Genomic DNA, 18,049 nt, shown 5'->3' with positions numbered 1-18,049 from the left:
AATGTCGACGAAACGTGTCTAGAAAACGTGTATCAACGAAAAGGTGTCCATGAAACGCGTGTTCACAAAACGCCGGGCGAATAAGAAAGTCACCTGCAGTTATCACACGATTGTAGACAGTTAATGGCAGGCGACTGCCGATAGAATTTGGGGGAAATTAATCTCCCGGCTGCTAGGAAATAGACACTGCCTAAGTTTAGACGTAATCCGGAACGGAACGGTCAATTGCTGCAAAGGAGTAGGTTGCAGCGCACTTACGATGAAAATACCGGACCTGAAATATGCAATCCGAGATAGATGTTGACACGGGCACTGCAGAACTACACAAACACAAACACGGAAAGAAAGGGGTCTGTGAAGATTCAACACGATGTGGCAGAATAAGTAATTTGCCAAACCGAACTTTTTTGAAGAAATCGCTTGTTGCCGATGTACTTTGGACTTTTCAAACACTGGAAGCCTTGGTAGACTCGAATACGTTGTCACGGACGAAATCTCTGGCAGCCCCGCTGGTCGCAGCACAGCACACAAGAAACTAGGCCGGGAATCAGACATTCCCGGATCGGAAAGAGCTACTACGCCACCCGTGAAGCCTTTGCCACATGATCACGCTCCTGCCATTACCCGCACCCAGACAGCGGACTCAAGGGATAAAAAAAGCCTCCGGTCCATTGGTCCGACGTCTACGTAGCCTCTCCCACGCTTTCAGCTTAGGGAGAGAAAGAAAGGAGAGGAGTATACGAAAATAGCAGCTCCTTCAAGGCCAAAAGTGGCTGCCCTCGCGAAGGCTTATCTTCAGGGCTATCCCAACAATGAACGCAGCTAGAGGATTTGTCCCCTATATCCTCTTGAAAGTTCGACCCAAAGTTAATAGTGCAGTGGATGCTACCCGTGGCCTTGGCCTTCAGGCAGGTGCCGTGCTCTGCCTTATCTCTAGCTTGGAGACTGTAGTCACGTGATCCTAGCCGGAGCCCCGATTGGCCTAAAACAAGCATAGCGTCTACTCTACTGTCAATACTAAGCCAACAAAAGAGTTCCATACTTCCTAAGAAACTGCCCAACCCAGAAGTGACCCCCAAGAAGGCATCCAAGCACCCGCTGGTCGGGGCGCGTGGCTAGCGTGGCGGTGCACTGATACACCTAGAGGTTTTTAAGGGAGAGGAGGATGCTCATTGTCGGTGCACAAATACACTGGCTGGGCAACGGAGGGTGCATCTTTCAGGAAAGGGGTGCATGTGCTGCTGATACACCCGACTACACCCGTTTTTTCTTAGAGTGCATTAGGTGCCCCTGGCCGGAGAACTCATTTGCACAAGCCGGATAAATGTAGTTTTCACAGCTCTTATTAAACAAATCTGTTCAGCTTAAACAAAACACCCTGAAGGGGAGGTGCTCAAAAAAACAAAAGTGGACCGGAGCCGCCCGTGGCCCCGTGTCTATAACAGCAACTCTTGAAACACATAGGGTAACTAAGTTGCAAAATCACATGGTTACTCAAGGCTAGAGCATAGGTCAGCTTTACACGCTCTGGTGTAACACAAACGCTCCTCAAGCGGACTACATTCATTCGTCTGGTGAGGCAACCTTCTCCGATGGACCAATATGTTTAGTTGAGAACTGTACATATACTTTGCACATATATATTTCATATACGGCGGTCACCATCTTGAGTCGGGAAACTTCCGGTATGCGAGAAATCATCGCTTCACTCTCAATCACGTCACTGCAAGGTGCTTGTATGCTTTAAGCACAGCTGGTAGTTATCGTTTTTTAACGTGAAACGTTCTTTGGCTTCTTGCTCCGAATTTCGTAAAGACGCATTTTGTGCATCCGTGTCCTGTCACGTCCCATAACGCAACGCTCGCAGTGTTGCATTATGGGACGTCTCAAACCTACGCACCAATTACGTTTCTAAGCTAAATTTAGCGAGAAAATTAACGATGCGTAACTTGCACACCGATTCAGTTTCCCCGTTAAATTTAGCGCGGAAATTGACTTCACTTGACCAGATGCTACGTGAGGCTAGAACGCTTCACGAATACAACACAATTGGCAAGCGATTTTTTTCTTTGTTTCTCCTAATGTTTTAATTGTGTTGTGTTATAATTGAAAAAGGAGACGACGGATGAAGAAGGGGACGAACGTAAAATGTTTTAAACGCAGCTACTAAACTTTATTGAACGAACGTTTATATAAAATATCTTATACACACACGTCTCCCGGAATTCGCACACGCCTTTGTGACCTTCGACAGGTGTAGAGACCTCCTCTCGTAGAGAATAATGTTACAGGCAACATTTCAAAAGCTGCCGCCCGTTACAAAGGGTAAAGCAATCAGCATGCATCCATCCATTCATCGACCCAAAAACGCACCCTCATGCATCATTTCACAGATGCATGAGGGAGCCACCTGGCAATGCGAACAACAAACCCATCACCAAAATAAAAATAATAAAAAAAAATATATTACAATAACAAAAACGTTTGGGTTGCTCCATCTAGTGTTATCGACGGTTGACTGACACACTTTACAACAGACGGAAGTATGATTGTTTCCTTCAAGACGTTTTTGCTTAATCATTTTTTTATTAGCACCAGAGTTTTTCCCCAATCAGGCATACAATTATTGCATTCCTGCACATGCTTAGCGATGTGAGAAGTCGGAGATCTGCTCTTTACCACCCTCATGTGCTCAAAAAGTTGGTGATTTAGACACCATTTCGTATGTCGCACGTACGAAGACCACAGCCCATTGGGATATCCTACACTACTCCAACCTGGCAATCAGTGGCGGCTTCCCTGTGTCGAGGTTGACAGCCCTTGTGCTCCACAGATAATCGGCGTAAGCCTGTTCAACTAGGAAGAAAAGATCATCCCAACCCCGAACCTCCCGGCCACAGCCTACAGGTTGTGTGAAAAAGTATTAAAAAAAAAAAAATGGAATCTCACGACCCTGTCTGGTTTCTCCCTTTCTTTCCTCACCATTCCTTTGAATCTCTTCAAGCACTGTCTGGCGACCCCCTCCACAATGTTACTTTATGCCCCGCCTCCTTTAAGCGTACCGATTGCCTCCTAAAAGCTTCCTGTACCTTGTGCCGGCAAGGCTTTCTAAGAGCGTTGTCAAGCATAGACGTCACTGCCATTCGTTGGACCAATTTCGAATGACAACGTTTGCATGGTAACAAAGGCTTTGCCTCGATCTTGCCATATTCCCAGCAAAACTTGTCTAGCGCGCTCAACCTCAGACCCAAATAATGCAACACACTTTATCAGGCTCCTCGTTGCTAAAGGTGAACTCCGGCGTCGCCTGCATCCTGTGACCTGTACCCCGTGACCTCTTTGATCGTCTGTAATGCCTCTGTTACAACCGAATTTATAAAAATGTCATGAACGTATACAATACTCAAAACCGACCTCTCTGGGAACAATTGTACCGCTTGCCCCAAGTCCACGTGCAACGAAGCCAAACGTACCTCGGACAACGCCGGCGCCAGGGACGAACCTGTGCAGACTCTTTTGTTTAAGCGAATTCGCGCCCCCTCAACTTCGACCGCTGTGGATTTCAGACAAAGTTCTGTTAGGTACAAAAAGCTTCATACATTGTGTAGCGAGGGACATGTTCCTTTGAACTGAGGTCACTACGCAGTGTACCTTGGTGGAAGATCACAAAGGCGTGTGCCAATTCCGTGAGATGTGTGAGTGTGTGAGATAGTGTATAAACGGTTTTGTCGATAAAGTTCAGTAGCTGCGTTTGAGACGTTTTGTGTTTGCCCCCTTCTTCGTCCGTCGTCTCCGGTTTCTTTTTTTTTTTTTTTTTCAAATATATGTAACATCAACAAACTCGCCTGTTTACTCACAATTTCTTCAATGTTATAATGCTGCGCTATTCTTTTCGACCAGCATACCGGATATGTGAACTGCGTCGGCTGGTGGTAAAGCGTAAAATGTCTGCTTACTCGCCGTATCCTTTAAAATCATTGGCTGCGACGGCCGAGGCGCACACACAATTTCCCGCTTATTTGCTGCGGAGGAATTGACGTCACGCGCCGTCAGGTGATGTCACGTAGCACTTAGACATCACGTGACACTGTGGCGGCACGTGACACGCCGACGTAACGAGGCCTTCTGACGTCACGTGACCTGGTAGGTCGCATAATATAATGGCGCGTGACACTATATGGCGTCATGGAACACGACGGCGTCACTGTAACATCACGTGAAACCTCGACATTGCGTGACGTGGTCGGCCGTGTGATTTCACGTCGGGAGACAATATAACGTCACGTGCAACAACAACCTTACACAGAACACGCTCTGCAATTCGCTGCCAAACCTCACCATGACTGATGTCAACATAAAAAAGGAGAATCGGCACTATAAGCATCTTCTTAGGTACCTACACGAAGCGGATATACTGTATTTTACAGCATGTATACACCAACGCTCGGGTCCTAGTTTTGTAGGTCCGGAAAAATCGGTTTCTGTGTGTATCGCACTTGGATTCACTACAGAGGTGAGGCTTGGTGGTGCACGCGTGGTGTTAAAATATCATTGGATAAACTTACAACGTTCAAGAAAGAAAAAAGTACTATTTTTTTCCCGCAATGTGCGAAGAAACGAAAACGAAAGCGAAAAATCGAAAGCGTAAAAAGCGCACGGCTGCGCAATGTGACTGGACTGGCGCCGTGACGTACATGATGAGGGAGGGGCTGCGTGGCTAATACTCATAACCGTCGTGGTTGGCGTTGTGGAGGCCACTGACGACTGCCACCAGTGCTCGGTGATCCGTGAAGTAAATGCGTAAGCGCGGTGGAGGTTTGTAAACCATCCAGCATTACGCGTAGCAACTGGATACTGCCAAAATGGGATTTCGCTTAACGCGGGTAATGTTTAAAAAAGCATTTGAGGCAGACGATACATAGATTTTCTCTTCATCGCGCCATTTTTGGACGTACGCCAGGCCGACGGGAAGTCCTGACTTCCTATCCTCGTGGCGCGGCAAGAGGGGAAAGAAGAAATGTTTTCCATTCTTCGCGGGCTTGGCAACGACAACCTACGAGAACGAAATCACTGCAAACTGTCACGCTGAAAAGTGCAGCAAGTTCTTCTTTTAAAGCAATGACTTTAAAAAAAGTGAAAGCCGTTTACAACTCCCTGTAACGCCGAATTGGAGCGCAGCTCTTGAGGAGGAGGAGGGAAGGGTATTGAGGGGAGAATAGACCCCTCCTCCTCCTCCTCCTCCTTCCCTCATTCTTGAATATGCTCCGGGGGGTTCACGTGACCTCGAGGGGAAGGGGTCACGTGACCTCGGGGGGGGGGGGGGTGTCACGTGACTTCGGGGGGGGGGTCACGTGACTTGGAGAGTCAAGTGACCTCTGGGTGTAACGTGACCTCTGGGGTCACGTGACCTTGGGGTCACGTGATTTCTGGGGGTCGCGTTACCTCTGGGGGTCACGTGACCTCTGGGGGTCACGTGACCTTGGGGTGACCTTGGTGGGTCACGTAACCTTGGGGGGTCACGTGACCTTGGGGTCACCTTGGGGGGTCACGTGACCTTGGGGTGACCTTGGGGGGTCACGTGACCTCGCGGTTACGCCGACGGCGACGGCAACGCCGACGCCGATGCCTCTCAAGCCGGAAACGGCCGCCTAAGAGCTGCGCTCTAAAATAACCTCTTTCGAGCAGTCTCCAGCGCCTTTTCCCGGACGACGCAGACGGTTCTCGTTGACTTGGAGACGCTGCCGACAGATGGCGTGTGCATTGAAGGCGCAGGCGCGCGGGGCGTGCCCATTCGAATTCCGCTAGCAGAAGATCTAGCGAAAGTTTTTTGATGCACACGCCATCTGCTGGTAGCGTCTTGATATCAACAAACACCATCTGCGTCACCCTTGAAATGGCGCCGTAGATTGCCGGAAGAATTCTTTTTTAAAGCGATGGCTTTATGGATGCCACTTAGCAGAGATTTCGTCCTCGTAGTTCGTCGTTGCCGCGCGCGCTAAGAATGGAAAAGAAAAACCTTTTATTTCCGCTCTTGCCGTGAGGAGAGGAAAGTGAAGACTTTCCGTCGGCCGTGCCCCGCGAAGAGAGGGGGCCGCCCTGGCGTCCCGCCAAGAATGGCGCCGTAATGGGAGAACCTATCTGTCGTCTGCTTCAAAGACTTGTTTTCAACCAATACTCGCGTTATGCGAAGTCCCACTTCGGCAGCATCCATTCGCTGCGCGTTATGTTGGATGGTTTGAAAAACCTCCACCGCGCTTACCCACTTACTTCAGGGATCATCGAGCACAGGTGGCAGTCGTCAGTGGCATCCACGACGCCTCCACAACGCCAACACCGACGGCTGTGAGAAAAAGACATGCCATTCCTCCGTCATTGCCACGGTGCCATTCCTCCGTCATTGCGCGACAGCCCTACAGCTATCGCTTCCGTTTCTTCACACATTCGAGACAAAAAAAAAAAAAAAAAAAAAAAAAGAAACGACTTTTTTGTTTCTGGATCGAAGTAAGTTTACCTTTATATATTTCCAATTTATGCGTGCGCCGCCTTTCGGCCCCTATGGAGTAAATACCAGCCCGATACGTTGAACGCCGATTTTTGCGGTCTGTCTAAAACGGGATCACAGCGTTTGTGCACATGCTGTATAACTCTTCACCTATATATGCCGTGTGAAGAAATCTACGAATAAGAAAAGGAGGTCGTTATACTATACAACGGGAAGAATACGTACCCGGTCGGCTGATTTTGGCAAATTCAGTGTAGTGATTTCATGAGCCCAGAAATGAACCGTGTTTGAGCTGTCTCTCCATAGCTTGAGTGAGTTTGGCCGGGAGATGTTCAACGCAATGCTGAAAAAAGAGGACACACGTGGTCAGTGATGCCAGTTTCTCAAGACAAGTCAAATTACTTTTGTTGTGGCGCAAGAGCGCAACCCTATCGTTCAGTATGTGATTAATAATGCATATAGTGATTATGGTACCGTTTAGGAAGACACAATTACACATAAAATGACCTAATATTTATAAAAATATATGGCCTACATTTTATAATAAAGTTGATATTTTATATTAAAAATGAGTTTATAAAATATAATATTTTGTTTTATTTTTTAGTAAGTTATTTTTTTAATTGTTTAACTTTCGTGTTCATGAGGAGCCTGAAACCTTTGGAGTAATGCACGGTAGGTAGATAGAGATTAATAAGGAACAGTCTAAAGCAAGACTGAAATGAAAGGAAAAAATGAAAGGGCATAAATGGGACACGTTTTTAAGATGAAAAACCCACAAACATAGAATTATTTAAGCCGTTAAATGCAGTTTAGTTGAAGATAGCCCTTCGTTTGCCCCCCCCCCCCCCCCTTTCCCTTAACAAAACGTTCCCAGTTAGCTAAGCACCGCTCTCCGGTTCTCACTGGTCGGAAGATGATTGACGTGCGAAATGTTAGTTGTAAATTAGTTTCTCCGTGCCGTAATGTTGCTTTTACCGGCAATACCTTTATGTTTGAGAAAAAAATAATATAGATATAGTATTTATTGCTGTCAAAAATATTCCGTGATTGCTTTTGCCGTTTTGATATCAAACATTACCAAACGCGGCGGTCGGTGTTTGCAAGTGCTAAACAAGCGTAGGTCGATGAGCTCGTATATTTATATTAGTAGGAGTTATTTTTCATTGACTGAGGTGGTTAGATGAAGCTCTCTTCAACCCTCCTAGTTTGCAGCAAACAGTCGCAAGTACGCGCCTTCAAAAGCGCTGTGCGGACGATTGTTTTCGTAGCGGGACTGGTCGAAGCTTAGCGCTCAACGTCAAATATTTTGCTAGATGTGGCTTTGTTTGTTCGTTTGCGCGTGTTGATGCCGTCGCCGCGCCATTCTGTGAATCGCGTAACCGTCGTGATTGCGACCGTGGTTTCAATATCGAGAAGATAAACACATGTAATAATTTGGGAGCCATTTGGCTTGATGCAGTCGAGCGTTCGGTTCGCATCAAATTTGTCCACGTGTGTGTTTCTGTTATTCCGCTTCGAAAGGCAAGCAGCTTTAAAGTTTTGAAGCGCATCTGGCCTGGCAAAAATAATATTTCTAGATCGTGTTTTAATTGCGCGTTCTCACGTTCACCCATCTTGCTCAAGTATGACACACTGGAAAAAATAAACTACAAGAACATAACAGCTGAAAGAACAGCGTGTCCGATTCCCTCAGTCCTTTTCGTTAGTTTTGACCGCACATCAAGAGACGCTGATAAGTGCTTGCATTGGATTGTGACGACGAAACGCTAGAAAACCGCTTTGATGGTCGCGTCTTGTGAGCGTTGCAGACGTTTTTAGACTGTGGTGCAATAGCAGACGGACTCAGGCGACGGCGGACGACGACGCGTTGTTTTCATGACGGCGTCTTTGGCGTTGTAGAGGACGGCAGACGGTGTTGGAATTGTAGACGACTCCCAAGGCTGCAGCGCGTCTTCTCGCACGACTTGCAGACGGTGTCAGACGCCAGACTAGACGCAGCGGACGTTGCAACAGGGAGTCACTAGTCTTGGGAACATGTCCGGATGCGTAGTCAAGCCAATATAACAGTAATAGAAGGGGACACTAATATGGGGGCGGAGCCTAGTGCGGGCCTTGACCATGACGTAAATTGCGTCCAACGGTGTAAGTAATGCGCTAAATACTTTTTTTCGTGGCAAATGATAATATATATATATATATATATATATATAGATTAATTGAGTGATTTTAGATTAGGCGTATCAAAACACTAGGCTGCGGAAGAGTTCCTTTCAGTCTGCGGATGGCCCTGATCTTTCCAGTCACTCCCGGGCTGCGGCCCACTGCTACAAATGCAAAAAGTAAACCCTAATATAAAAAGAAAGCGGCTCCGCGACGCGTTTTAAAAAGCGCAAGCAAAGATGTTATGAATAATAAGAGAAAATCTGCCTAGAAACGCGGGATCTCTCGCGATGGTATTTGTTGTACATTTTCATCCACATCATTACTATTCGCTGTACCTTGTTTTATGTACGTTTAGCTATAACCTGTGTCATAACCCTTGCATGTTATCATCACCAGATCTAGCGTTCTCCTTAGTATTCTGCCATACGTTTATATGCCTAAGCTAATATGCGCCTTGATTTATGCAGATAGAGTTCTGTGACTCATAATTATTTTATAATGACATAAATAACAGTACATTAGATTTAAAAATAAAGTATATGTATTCATCCTCTATATGTCTTTTTCATTTTTCATCCAGATGAAAGTTTTGTATTGAAAAAATTATTTAGGCTTATTAATCTCGTAGTTTTTATTTTAAATAATCTTGTCTATTTAGTGGCCCCTAGACTGACAGATGCCCAATCCAGCATCTTACTCAAAAATGTTTGAAGAGGCTTGGTTTAAATTTAAATGGTACAATATTTGAGTAAACAAACGTCAATACCCGCTGTCTCAAGGGTGTTATAAAGACACATTTGAGTGGCCTAATAAACTAATTTGACATGCCCGATTAATTTCTTTTTCGATATAGAACAATAACGATTTGTTGAGAAATGTACTTACAATCCCTTTGTGTTTGGTGGAGAGGCGTGCCAAAAAGAGATGCAGACTTCACGGCCAAAATCAGGGGGAAATTGGGGGCTCCTGAGCGTGGCATTCTTCATTTTGCCATCAGGATTTTCGACAAAAATAAAGCGACCTGAAATGAGTCCCGATTTTTGAATGAGCACTTGTATTCCAAGTAATTATTTTTATTATACTTTGGTCGACTTGCTGCTTCATAGAGGCATCGTCCAGTTGAATATCTTGGAATAGTTTGTCTGGATTGACTTGAAGGAAACTGAGTTCAAAAATGATATGCGAAATTAATCAAACCTATAATACTCTATATTAATAATTCGGTTGTCTTATATTTCTAGTTGTTATAATAAAACCAAAATATGTAGCTTTGTTTTTTTCAGACGATATTTTGGCACGACTTTGCTCAAATCGTTCTATAGGGGCACCGACAGTTGAAGCAAGTACATGATATAAACGTAGCAGTATTCTTTTATTGATTTTAATTGCTTAAGTTAGTGTACTTTGCTATGTAATAAAGGATGTAACGCTTCCCTGGTAATTTAGTTTAGAAAAAAATTTAAATAAACCTTTGAAATTGTAGTTCATCTGATATTATTATTAGATCGCATGTCCTATGTGGATCGCATTATGTCGTCATTGAGAAAATATTAGTTGGCGTTTAGAAACCATTACGACCATTGAAAAGTACTAGGAGACTTATAAGTGTGTAGGGCATTTAGGAATTAGTAGGACGTTTACAAATAGAAATAAATTAAATATATTTCAATTAATGGCAATATGATAATAACTAATATTTGTTCAAAATACCGAACATAAAATTAAAGTGAAGTGTAACTTTTTTTCATCTGTAAATATATAACTAAATATACACGTTTGCAAGTCCGGTCCCAGGGTGCCGCCATCTTGCCCTGTGGGGTGCGCTTGGGAGCGGCCATAATCCGATTATGACGCCTTAGCAAGGCTTCGTAATCGGATTAGGACGTGTCCAAGCGCACCCCAGCAAGCAAGATGGCAGCGCCCTGAAGCCGGACTTGCAAACGTGTATAGAAGTAAATTGTCTTAAAGGTATCCCCAGAAAAGCAAGAAACAACGGATTCCTGCTGCAAACAGGTTAAATGTGTTTACAAAGTTAATATTGATAGGTTTTCACCAAGTCAAAAAGCACACATAATAAAACCGACAGGTTATTTACTCCTACCCATTTCGCTCCATCTCTCAGGGAGGAAAATGGATGTGAAGAACAGTACAACGCAATTCGTGTCCATTTGTTTGTCTTCAATATACCCCTATGTAATAATTTTAATGATATTGTTTAACGACTTTGAAGATGTCCCCCGTTATACATGCCAGTGTCGTGAGAAACAACGGCATGCAGAATCGATGTGTCACAAATAATCTAAATAATTTGGTGAATGTTGGAAATAATGGGAAAACGTCCACCCCACGTACATTTTTAAGAGCGTAGTGCGTAATAAGACTGAGGCTCGAGTTTTATAATTTGTCACTTTTTTACTTGAATGACATTTATATTACTTATATCTGCATACACAAAAAAAGTTCTGCACTTAAAAGACATGTGCAAAAGGGAAAAGATGGAACAGTGAATGAAAAAAAGTCAAAATAAATCTACACCACAAAAAAAAAAATGTTTAGCTATATTTACGATTTGGACAGTGTTCTAAGTGGCGCCCGCGCGTGCCAATTGAAAAGTGGCAACTAGCGTTCACGTAACCGGCCAGTTGTCAGGTGGTGCTTGGGCTCGTTCGGGGGCTTTCCATGAGTGCTAAAAGTTACTTATATATTTCGTTTAGTCGTTGCACTTATTTTGTTAACAAAATGTTTCGATGTTTTAGAGACAACGAGTACAAGAAAATCGTCACTTCGATCTTGACTCATAGGATAGTAAACGAAAGCGTCGCCAATTTTTATTCGAAGGGGCGCGGTGTCACCTGTTGTATTTTTCAACATGCCGGTTCCCCGAAAACGACCACACTGCTCGACGATCACAAGGACTGCAGCCCTTCGTCTAGCAGCGACGTCGCTTTGGAAAAACCAACATGCTAGAAGAAAGAACATGCTACACCGCGCCCTTTCGAACTGAAAAGGAAAAGATTTCGTTTGTTATCGTACGAGTCAAAACTGGCAGTGACGACTTTCTTATATTTTTCTCATTCAAACATCGGAACACAATGTCGGAAAGAGAAGTGCAACCAATAACAAAGATTCATAGGCAATCTTGTAGAGCACATAGGAAGCTCCCGAAAAAGCGCAAGCACGACGTGACTAGTGGCCATTCACGGGAGTGCTAGCTGCCACTTTTCCGCGGGCTCCGGGGGGCGCCAACTACAAATTCGTTTCGCGCAGAAAATAAAGCTCTACATTTCTTTTTCGTTGTAAGTTTATTTTATGTCATCTTTTTTTCATTCTGGTTGTTAATTTTTGTTTTTCATCTGTCTTCCCAAATGACCATTTTCTAAAAACAGTTAATAGTGCAGCGTACGTGGCGGAGTTGGAAACGTACGCGGCTAATGGAAGGTTCAGCGGGGATCGAACCCCGCTGGACCCCGTTCTTTCTTCTATAGTTTTGTGCTCTCCTGGAACGTTCCAGCTCACTCTCGGTTGTCATTGTGTGTTGTGATTCTGATTCGCGCATATAAAGGTAGCGGTAACGGGCTGCGTCGGAACAGTCGCCCTTCCGTAACCAACGGAGGACGGGTGGTACTTTTTTTAGCGTTTTGTTGCACAAGTTCGCCTTATCAAACGAATATTTTCAATTCGGAATCTTTCAGCCTTTCTCTATTTGTGAGAATATTTCCTAGGAACTTACGATTGTGCTTCGTATCAAATATTTTTTTTGTTTTGTTTTCAACACTCGGAAAAGTTTTAGACAGATTCAGATTTCCCTTATCAGTACACATATACTCAATTGTTCTTAACGCTGCCTTCAAATAGAAACAAGAGGCAGTATTCTCAATAGGATGTTCATAGTGAAGCATGTAAAAATAGAACGACCTGTAGCGCGTCCGTAAGACCTACGAACCTTTGTACGCCTTGAGAGTGTGGTCAGAACTGGGAGAGGGTGGAACGTGCTTTGCAGGGTCGTTTAGCTTGAATTGCATCTCGCCCGTGCTTGGTTCCCAACCGCAAAATGTGCCTTTCTCGAAGTCGCAGGACAGGGCTGAAACACGACATACCAAAGAAAACGGTCAATATTAGTGAGCCTAGATTGCATAGCATTTCCAACTACTCCATCGGTTCCACAGGCTCTATGGGCCGTGTTTGAATCACGAGAACCGACGAGGAGGAGTAGGAGATAGCGTCAGTCGTCTGCAAAGGTCTCCAAGCTTGGCTCGGCCTCTCTCTTTCTTAAACTTGTCGCGACCCGAGAACTCACACATGTGCACATGCGTCAAATCCGCAAAGGAGGTTTCCGCAAGTGAATTGCAAACGCACTTCATTGTTCAGGTTGCTCTTTCTTTTCTAGTTAGGCTCTCTAGTCGATATGCCTCACGTCATGGAGGTAGGAGGAAGAGGAGGGGACACATTCTGGATCAAGCCAGCTAAAGGAGAGAATCTTAAGTGAAGCCGGAAGAAGAAGTCGCGGTCGGTTGGAACGCCCCCCAGCGTGAACAAAAAGAGCTGTTGGCGGCAAATCACTGTCATTTCCCTCCAATAGCAGTTTTTTTTGTTTTCGCTTTGTTAGTTTTTGGTTATTGTTGGGTGTGTGTCGCTCCGAACCGAAAGTCTTCCCGGCTTCACCACTGACGGCGTCATGTCGCCTCGAGAAGCTTCCCATCTCCATGACTCACGTAGATCGTATCTCGGGAGGCTTGTTACGAAAATTAATATTAGACTCATAAAAGAATCTAGTGTTTGGTACAGTTTGTATAACAATTCAATGCCGTATGTGGGCATGTAGTGCGGAACAAGGGTACGAAGTCTGCGGGGTATAGAATTTGGTGTCTCTCACGTTTTATATTAATTATCTGACCAGACACCCCAGTGTAAGCCCCTTGTGGTTCACCGCTATTGTTCTGAACATAATTTTATATTAAAATCAACCGAATGTAATAGGCTGCTCACAAAAAACATCAGCATGCAAAATACACGATGCGCATTTATTCGAATTGTATGGAAGTGATGCCGGTTTCGGCGCCCCATCTTTGTCATTCATAGAAAAATGATTTAAAAACTTAACGAATACATATAAGAACCCGTCAAACGGATTATGATATCATCAGACTTTTCTACAACAATGGGACTATCTTTCAGGTTTTGATGATTGTGTTTGTCTTCATTACGAAAAAACCTTAAAGATACACCGCGCCATGTTGTCACCCCCTTAGTCCTAGTTTTCTTTGCGCTTTACACGTAAACAAATATTGTCTTATATATCCGCTACTTCAAATTCACCATGCCCTTCATTTAGAGAGCGTTTTTCGTACCTTAGAAGTAAATAAAAATGCTATAGACAGGCACATATTTTTTTTACTCACAGGCTTCACCGGCATGCCCTTGTGCAGATGCCACGGCTGCTGCGAAGTAAAAAGGAAAAAAATATGAATATATAATCTCCAAGGGAACTCAGGGAACATTCTTGTTAAGTTCCTCTGTGCTCTAGGTATTTTCGGTTACTTGAAAAAGAACCCCTCTATTATGTTGTAGTCAAATTTAATTTTTGTTTTTGGTAATCATACATGTTCATTAAAAAGAAGAAAAAACAACAACTTTTATTTAAAGAAATGTTTAGGTAGATGGGACAAATGCACTCTTGTACACGTTACTTGAGAAACGTAATCGATTACAAGTAGACTCGGCTGAAAAGTATTAAATTAGATTACATGCACATGGTTACTTGTGAATGGAGGTAATTTGGCGTTACTTGAAAAATGACCGTTACTTTTTCGATTACATTAAGTTTCCAGAATGACAAACTCATTCTGCCGGTTTGAAAACTGTGGATCTTGTGTCTTGCTCACCGAATTATATACTACTTATCTTCTAAATTCAACAATTTTTGTAAACCATCCTCCTCTCTTAAACTTGGTTCAAGGATTCTTTGGTAAAAAAATTGTACAAACCAAGGGCGCCATATGAAAGGGGAAGGGGAAAAAGTTATATTTATAAACAATTTTAGTGTTTTCAAGACATGCAACTACTTCCAAATAAATGGAATCAAAGGATTCCAAAATTGGCATGAAACGTAATTACAAGTAATTTGATTACTTGTAGTGATTACCGTACAAGTCTGAAGAAAAGGCGAAAAGAATAGCTTAACTAAGCTTCATCTTCTGTATATTTCGTGCAGTTCAAGAGCAGAGACAATATCTAAGTGTTACTGCATAAAAATGTTAACATGCATACAAAAGGGGGAAAAAAGAATAACGAACCAAATAAAACACACCATCGCACGATAAGTTGTAAAACACAAAAGTTAAATAATAATTATTTTTTTATAATTAAAGCTAAAATGTGCTGTCTTGAAAAGTGTTTACACTTTCCTATGGTGTTGGAGGCCTTCATTATTGACGTCACTTCTAAATTGCTGTTTATTTAAAAAAAGGCTAAACACTTGTTGAAAAAAAAGAAAACGAGTTCCATGTGAATTTTGGCGTGTTCTTATCCCGTGAGTCTGAATATCACGTTCGTTTTCCCCGAAGATCTATACAAAACGCGATAGAACACAAAAAACCTGCGACCAGTTGTGACGTGGTACTAGGATCTTTGGGCCGCCACGCGCGTGTCGCTCGTGTGGGCAGTGCGTGCGATCGAAAGCTTGCCAGCTATATTTTTCTGCACTGACGGCAGTCGTGACGTATCTCTCTGACCTTTTCTTTTGAGAGTAGCAAGGGTGCGCGTGCATAGCTTTGACAGGCGCTGAAGATGCATGAGAGTAGGGATTCTGATACTTCCTAGTATGAGGTCACGCCTTTGGAAAGAGTGGCTTCAGCGGTTCTTTAAAAAATTATTTCTGCAGCCTCAGTCCAACAAAGTGAAAAATAATCTCGATATTTGTGATCGTGGAGGCCTAATAATAACGATTTTTGTGTTTTCCCTCAAATATAGAGCCGCTTCTGTTTCTCTTTATGTGTAAAACTTGACTATATAAGTTTTGCCTAATACAGGTCGCGCTTGCTTCGTTGCGAAACCTTTTGTAACCAGGGAGCCTCCGAACTTGTTGGCTAAGAAGTTGGATCGGCGATTGGTCGCTGTCTCAAAGGCCACAAATAAATAAGTAAATATAAATAAGAAAAAAAAAACTAAATAAATAATTCTAGAGAAGCATTTTTTACAAAATAAAAGTTATAGTAAAAATTAAAAATGTAGCGTTTCAGTTCCATGAATACATCTACTTTATTTTGAAATTTAATATTTACCTAGTTAAGAGATAACACAAAAATGAGGACCCCGAAAACTCACCAGGCATAAATCAAAGGGCATAGGAACCTTGGCACGTTCCAAGAGGGCCGAAGACCGATGAAAATGATTGAACTAATGCTGACATTATACAATAGATAGGACACAGGACACAAAGCACAGTATCCATGGGAATGCAAGTGTCGAAGATACGTAGTAACACGGATATAAAACGGGGGACAAAGAGTGGTGATGCTGATGATAAAAATGTCCAATGAATAAAATGGCAAGGCGACACATCTTACGATAATTTTTCTTCTGGTATCTTTGTTTACGCGGGTGGTCCACGTTGCACCGGTGTTTCTTTACGCATTTATTATTGCGCCGGTAGCAGCGGACCTCCTGCAAGCGGGCCGTGGGCCGGTATTCGTGGGAAAAACCACGTCCAGCTCCGGACCGGTCGGAAAACCTACGCTGGTTGGATCTGGCCCGCGGGCAAGGATTCTGAGACGACTGATCCAGACCACAGTTTTGTAAACACCGGCCCGCGAAATTCATCCACCCGGGCCGCGGCTGGACGCGGTTCCGGCGCAAAATAAAGTAGCAGTAGACCCGCTGCTACAAATGCGCTTCAAATGCGTCAACGAAGATACCAGAAATTACGAGTACGCGAGGAGCTGCGTCGTATTGCGGGTTCTCTCGCCATATTATTAACGCAACTATTGTCATCCCCAGCATCACCATTGTAGCTCCCCTGCTCGACGTATGTGTAATTACTTTGCGTTTTCATGTAAGTACATAGTGCTAAAGTGTCATCTAAGAACTATCACATAGTGTCGCGGGCTTAAATTGACTCCGCTAGTTGGTTCATTGCTTACGACGGCCCAGCTGAACTCCATTGGCCAGCAGTGTGGACGGTGCGTTCTTCTTTGTTTTTGTTTTTTGTGGTGCAATATTTTTTTACTTGGCCCATTGTATGCATATTGGCAACATTAGTTTTATAGTTCTGATTAGTATTTTGCACTGCAGAATTGCGTCAAAGGGCACAGGCGGTTTAATTTATGCCTGATGCGCTTTTTTGATCACAATTGTTGTGTAATGTTATCAGCTAAATATTACATTTTATATGCAAGTATATGCATTCATCAACCTTGTGTTTTTAATACCTACTCTAAGACCAATTTATGTGTTGAAGTGATAGCTAGGTTTATTTTTGTCTTCCTCGTTCAAAATTACTTTTTCTCGGCCCTCGAGACTACGACAGATACCTAATGCGGCCCTTTAGCCAGAAACGTTATAAGAACCTTGCTCTATACCAAAAGTAATGCCCTTTGCGGAATGTGTAGCTTACGTTGACGTAACTGATAGGAGTCGATTGAGCATCTGATCTTATTTTGTGGAACGTGTAGGGTGCCACGGTAGCGATTCTCACCCGAAATACTGCCAATGGCTGCATCTCCATCGCTTCCTTTTCCTCTGGTGAGCGCCACTATCACTTGGCTCTGCTTTGAGGGCTTCAGCTTCATCTGTATTGATTGCCAACCCTGGCCCTCTGGTAGATCGAGGGTTTGCAGTGTTCCAGGAACACCAGTGTTGTCCTTGTACTCCACCTGCGTCAGCTTCATGGACGCAATGTCTGCATAAAATGCGAAAGGTTAAACCCGAAATTAGTGGAAGCGAAGTGAAGGAAGAAATTTCCAAATTTGAAAGCCTTGGATACCGAAGTTCGGTTCGGATTGTACTTTGAGACATTTGGAACATCAACAAAGCACTTTTGACATTCTGCAGTCACATGAAAATAAAAGGCTATAGCAAAGAATTTGATAGATTACTGAATGGCGTATCCTGTCACAGCTATGAGGAGGACTCTGAAGCTCGTTGAGAGCGGAGCTTTTGTAGCTCCTGTCAACCAAGATAACTCGCGTATCTTGCCACACGGAAATCGAATATTTTTTTTATTTTTTTTAGAGTTTTCTGAACAGGCAACGCTTGCTCACGAAACTATTGAAGATTCGCGTTTATTCCTACTCGGGGCGTGACTTTTATCCTTTCGGCCTGTTTTTTTGTTCTCCAGAGTGCCTGTTCATTCTCGCCCCGAACGGTCGATGCTCAAACCTTCGG

At 43.7% G+C, this 18,049-nt stretch overlaps 2 protein-coding genes across 2 annotated transcripts in view; both read right to left on the bottom strand.

Annotated features, from left to right (window-relative positions):
- Positions 1-12,743, bottom strand: part of LOC8033073 (apical endosomal glycoprotein) — a 142,165-nt gene extending 129,422 nt beyond the window's left edge. Inside the window, exons 1-3 of the mRNA XM_040210497.1 lie at positions 12,612-12,743; positions 9,554-9,689; positions 6,728-6,845 (exon numbers count right to left, since the gene is read on the bottom strand). Coding sequence (XP_040066431.1) covers positions 6,728-6,845; positions 9,554-9,689; positions 12,612-12,690 — 333 coding nt within the window. The 5' untranslated portion in view covers positions 12,691-12,743. The remainder of the gene's footprint in view (positions 1-6,727; positions 6,846-9,553; positions 9,690-12,611) is intronic.
- A 1,316-nt stretch (positions 12,744-14,059) lies between these two features.
- The window catches only part of LOC120840044 (MAM and LDL-receptor class A domain-containing protein 1), a 129,200-nt gene continuing 125,210 nt past the window's right edge, over positions 14,060-18,049 (bottom strand). Inside the window, exons 20-21 of the mRNA XM_040210475.1 lie at positions 17,361-17,564; positions 14,060-14,106 (exon numbers count right to left, since the gene is read on the bottom strand). Of these exons, the coding sequence (XP_040066409.1) occupies positions 14,060-14,106; positions 17,361-17,564 (251 nt within the window). The remainder of the gene's footprint in view (positions 14,107-17,360; positions 17,565-18,049) is intronic.

The sequence above is a fragment of the Ixodes scapularis genome, unplaced genomic scaffold (genome assembly GCF_016920785.2).
Source record: "Ixodes scapularis isolate PalLabHiFi unplaced genomic scaffold, ASM1692078v2 PGA_scaffold6__148_contigs__length_123643588, whole genome shotgun sequence".
Lineage (NCBI taxonomy): Eukaryota > Metazoa > Arthropoda > Arachnida > Ixodida > Ixodidae > Ixodes > Ixodes scapularis.
Note: the sequence above shows the minus strand (reverse complement) of the source record. Positions and strands in the feature narration are given on the sequence as shown.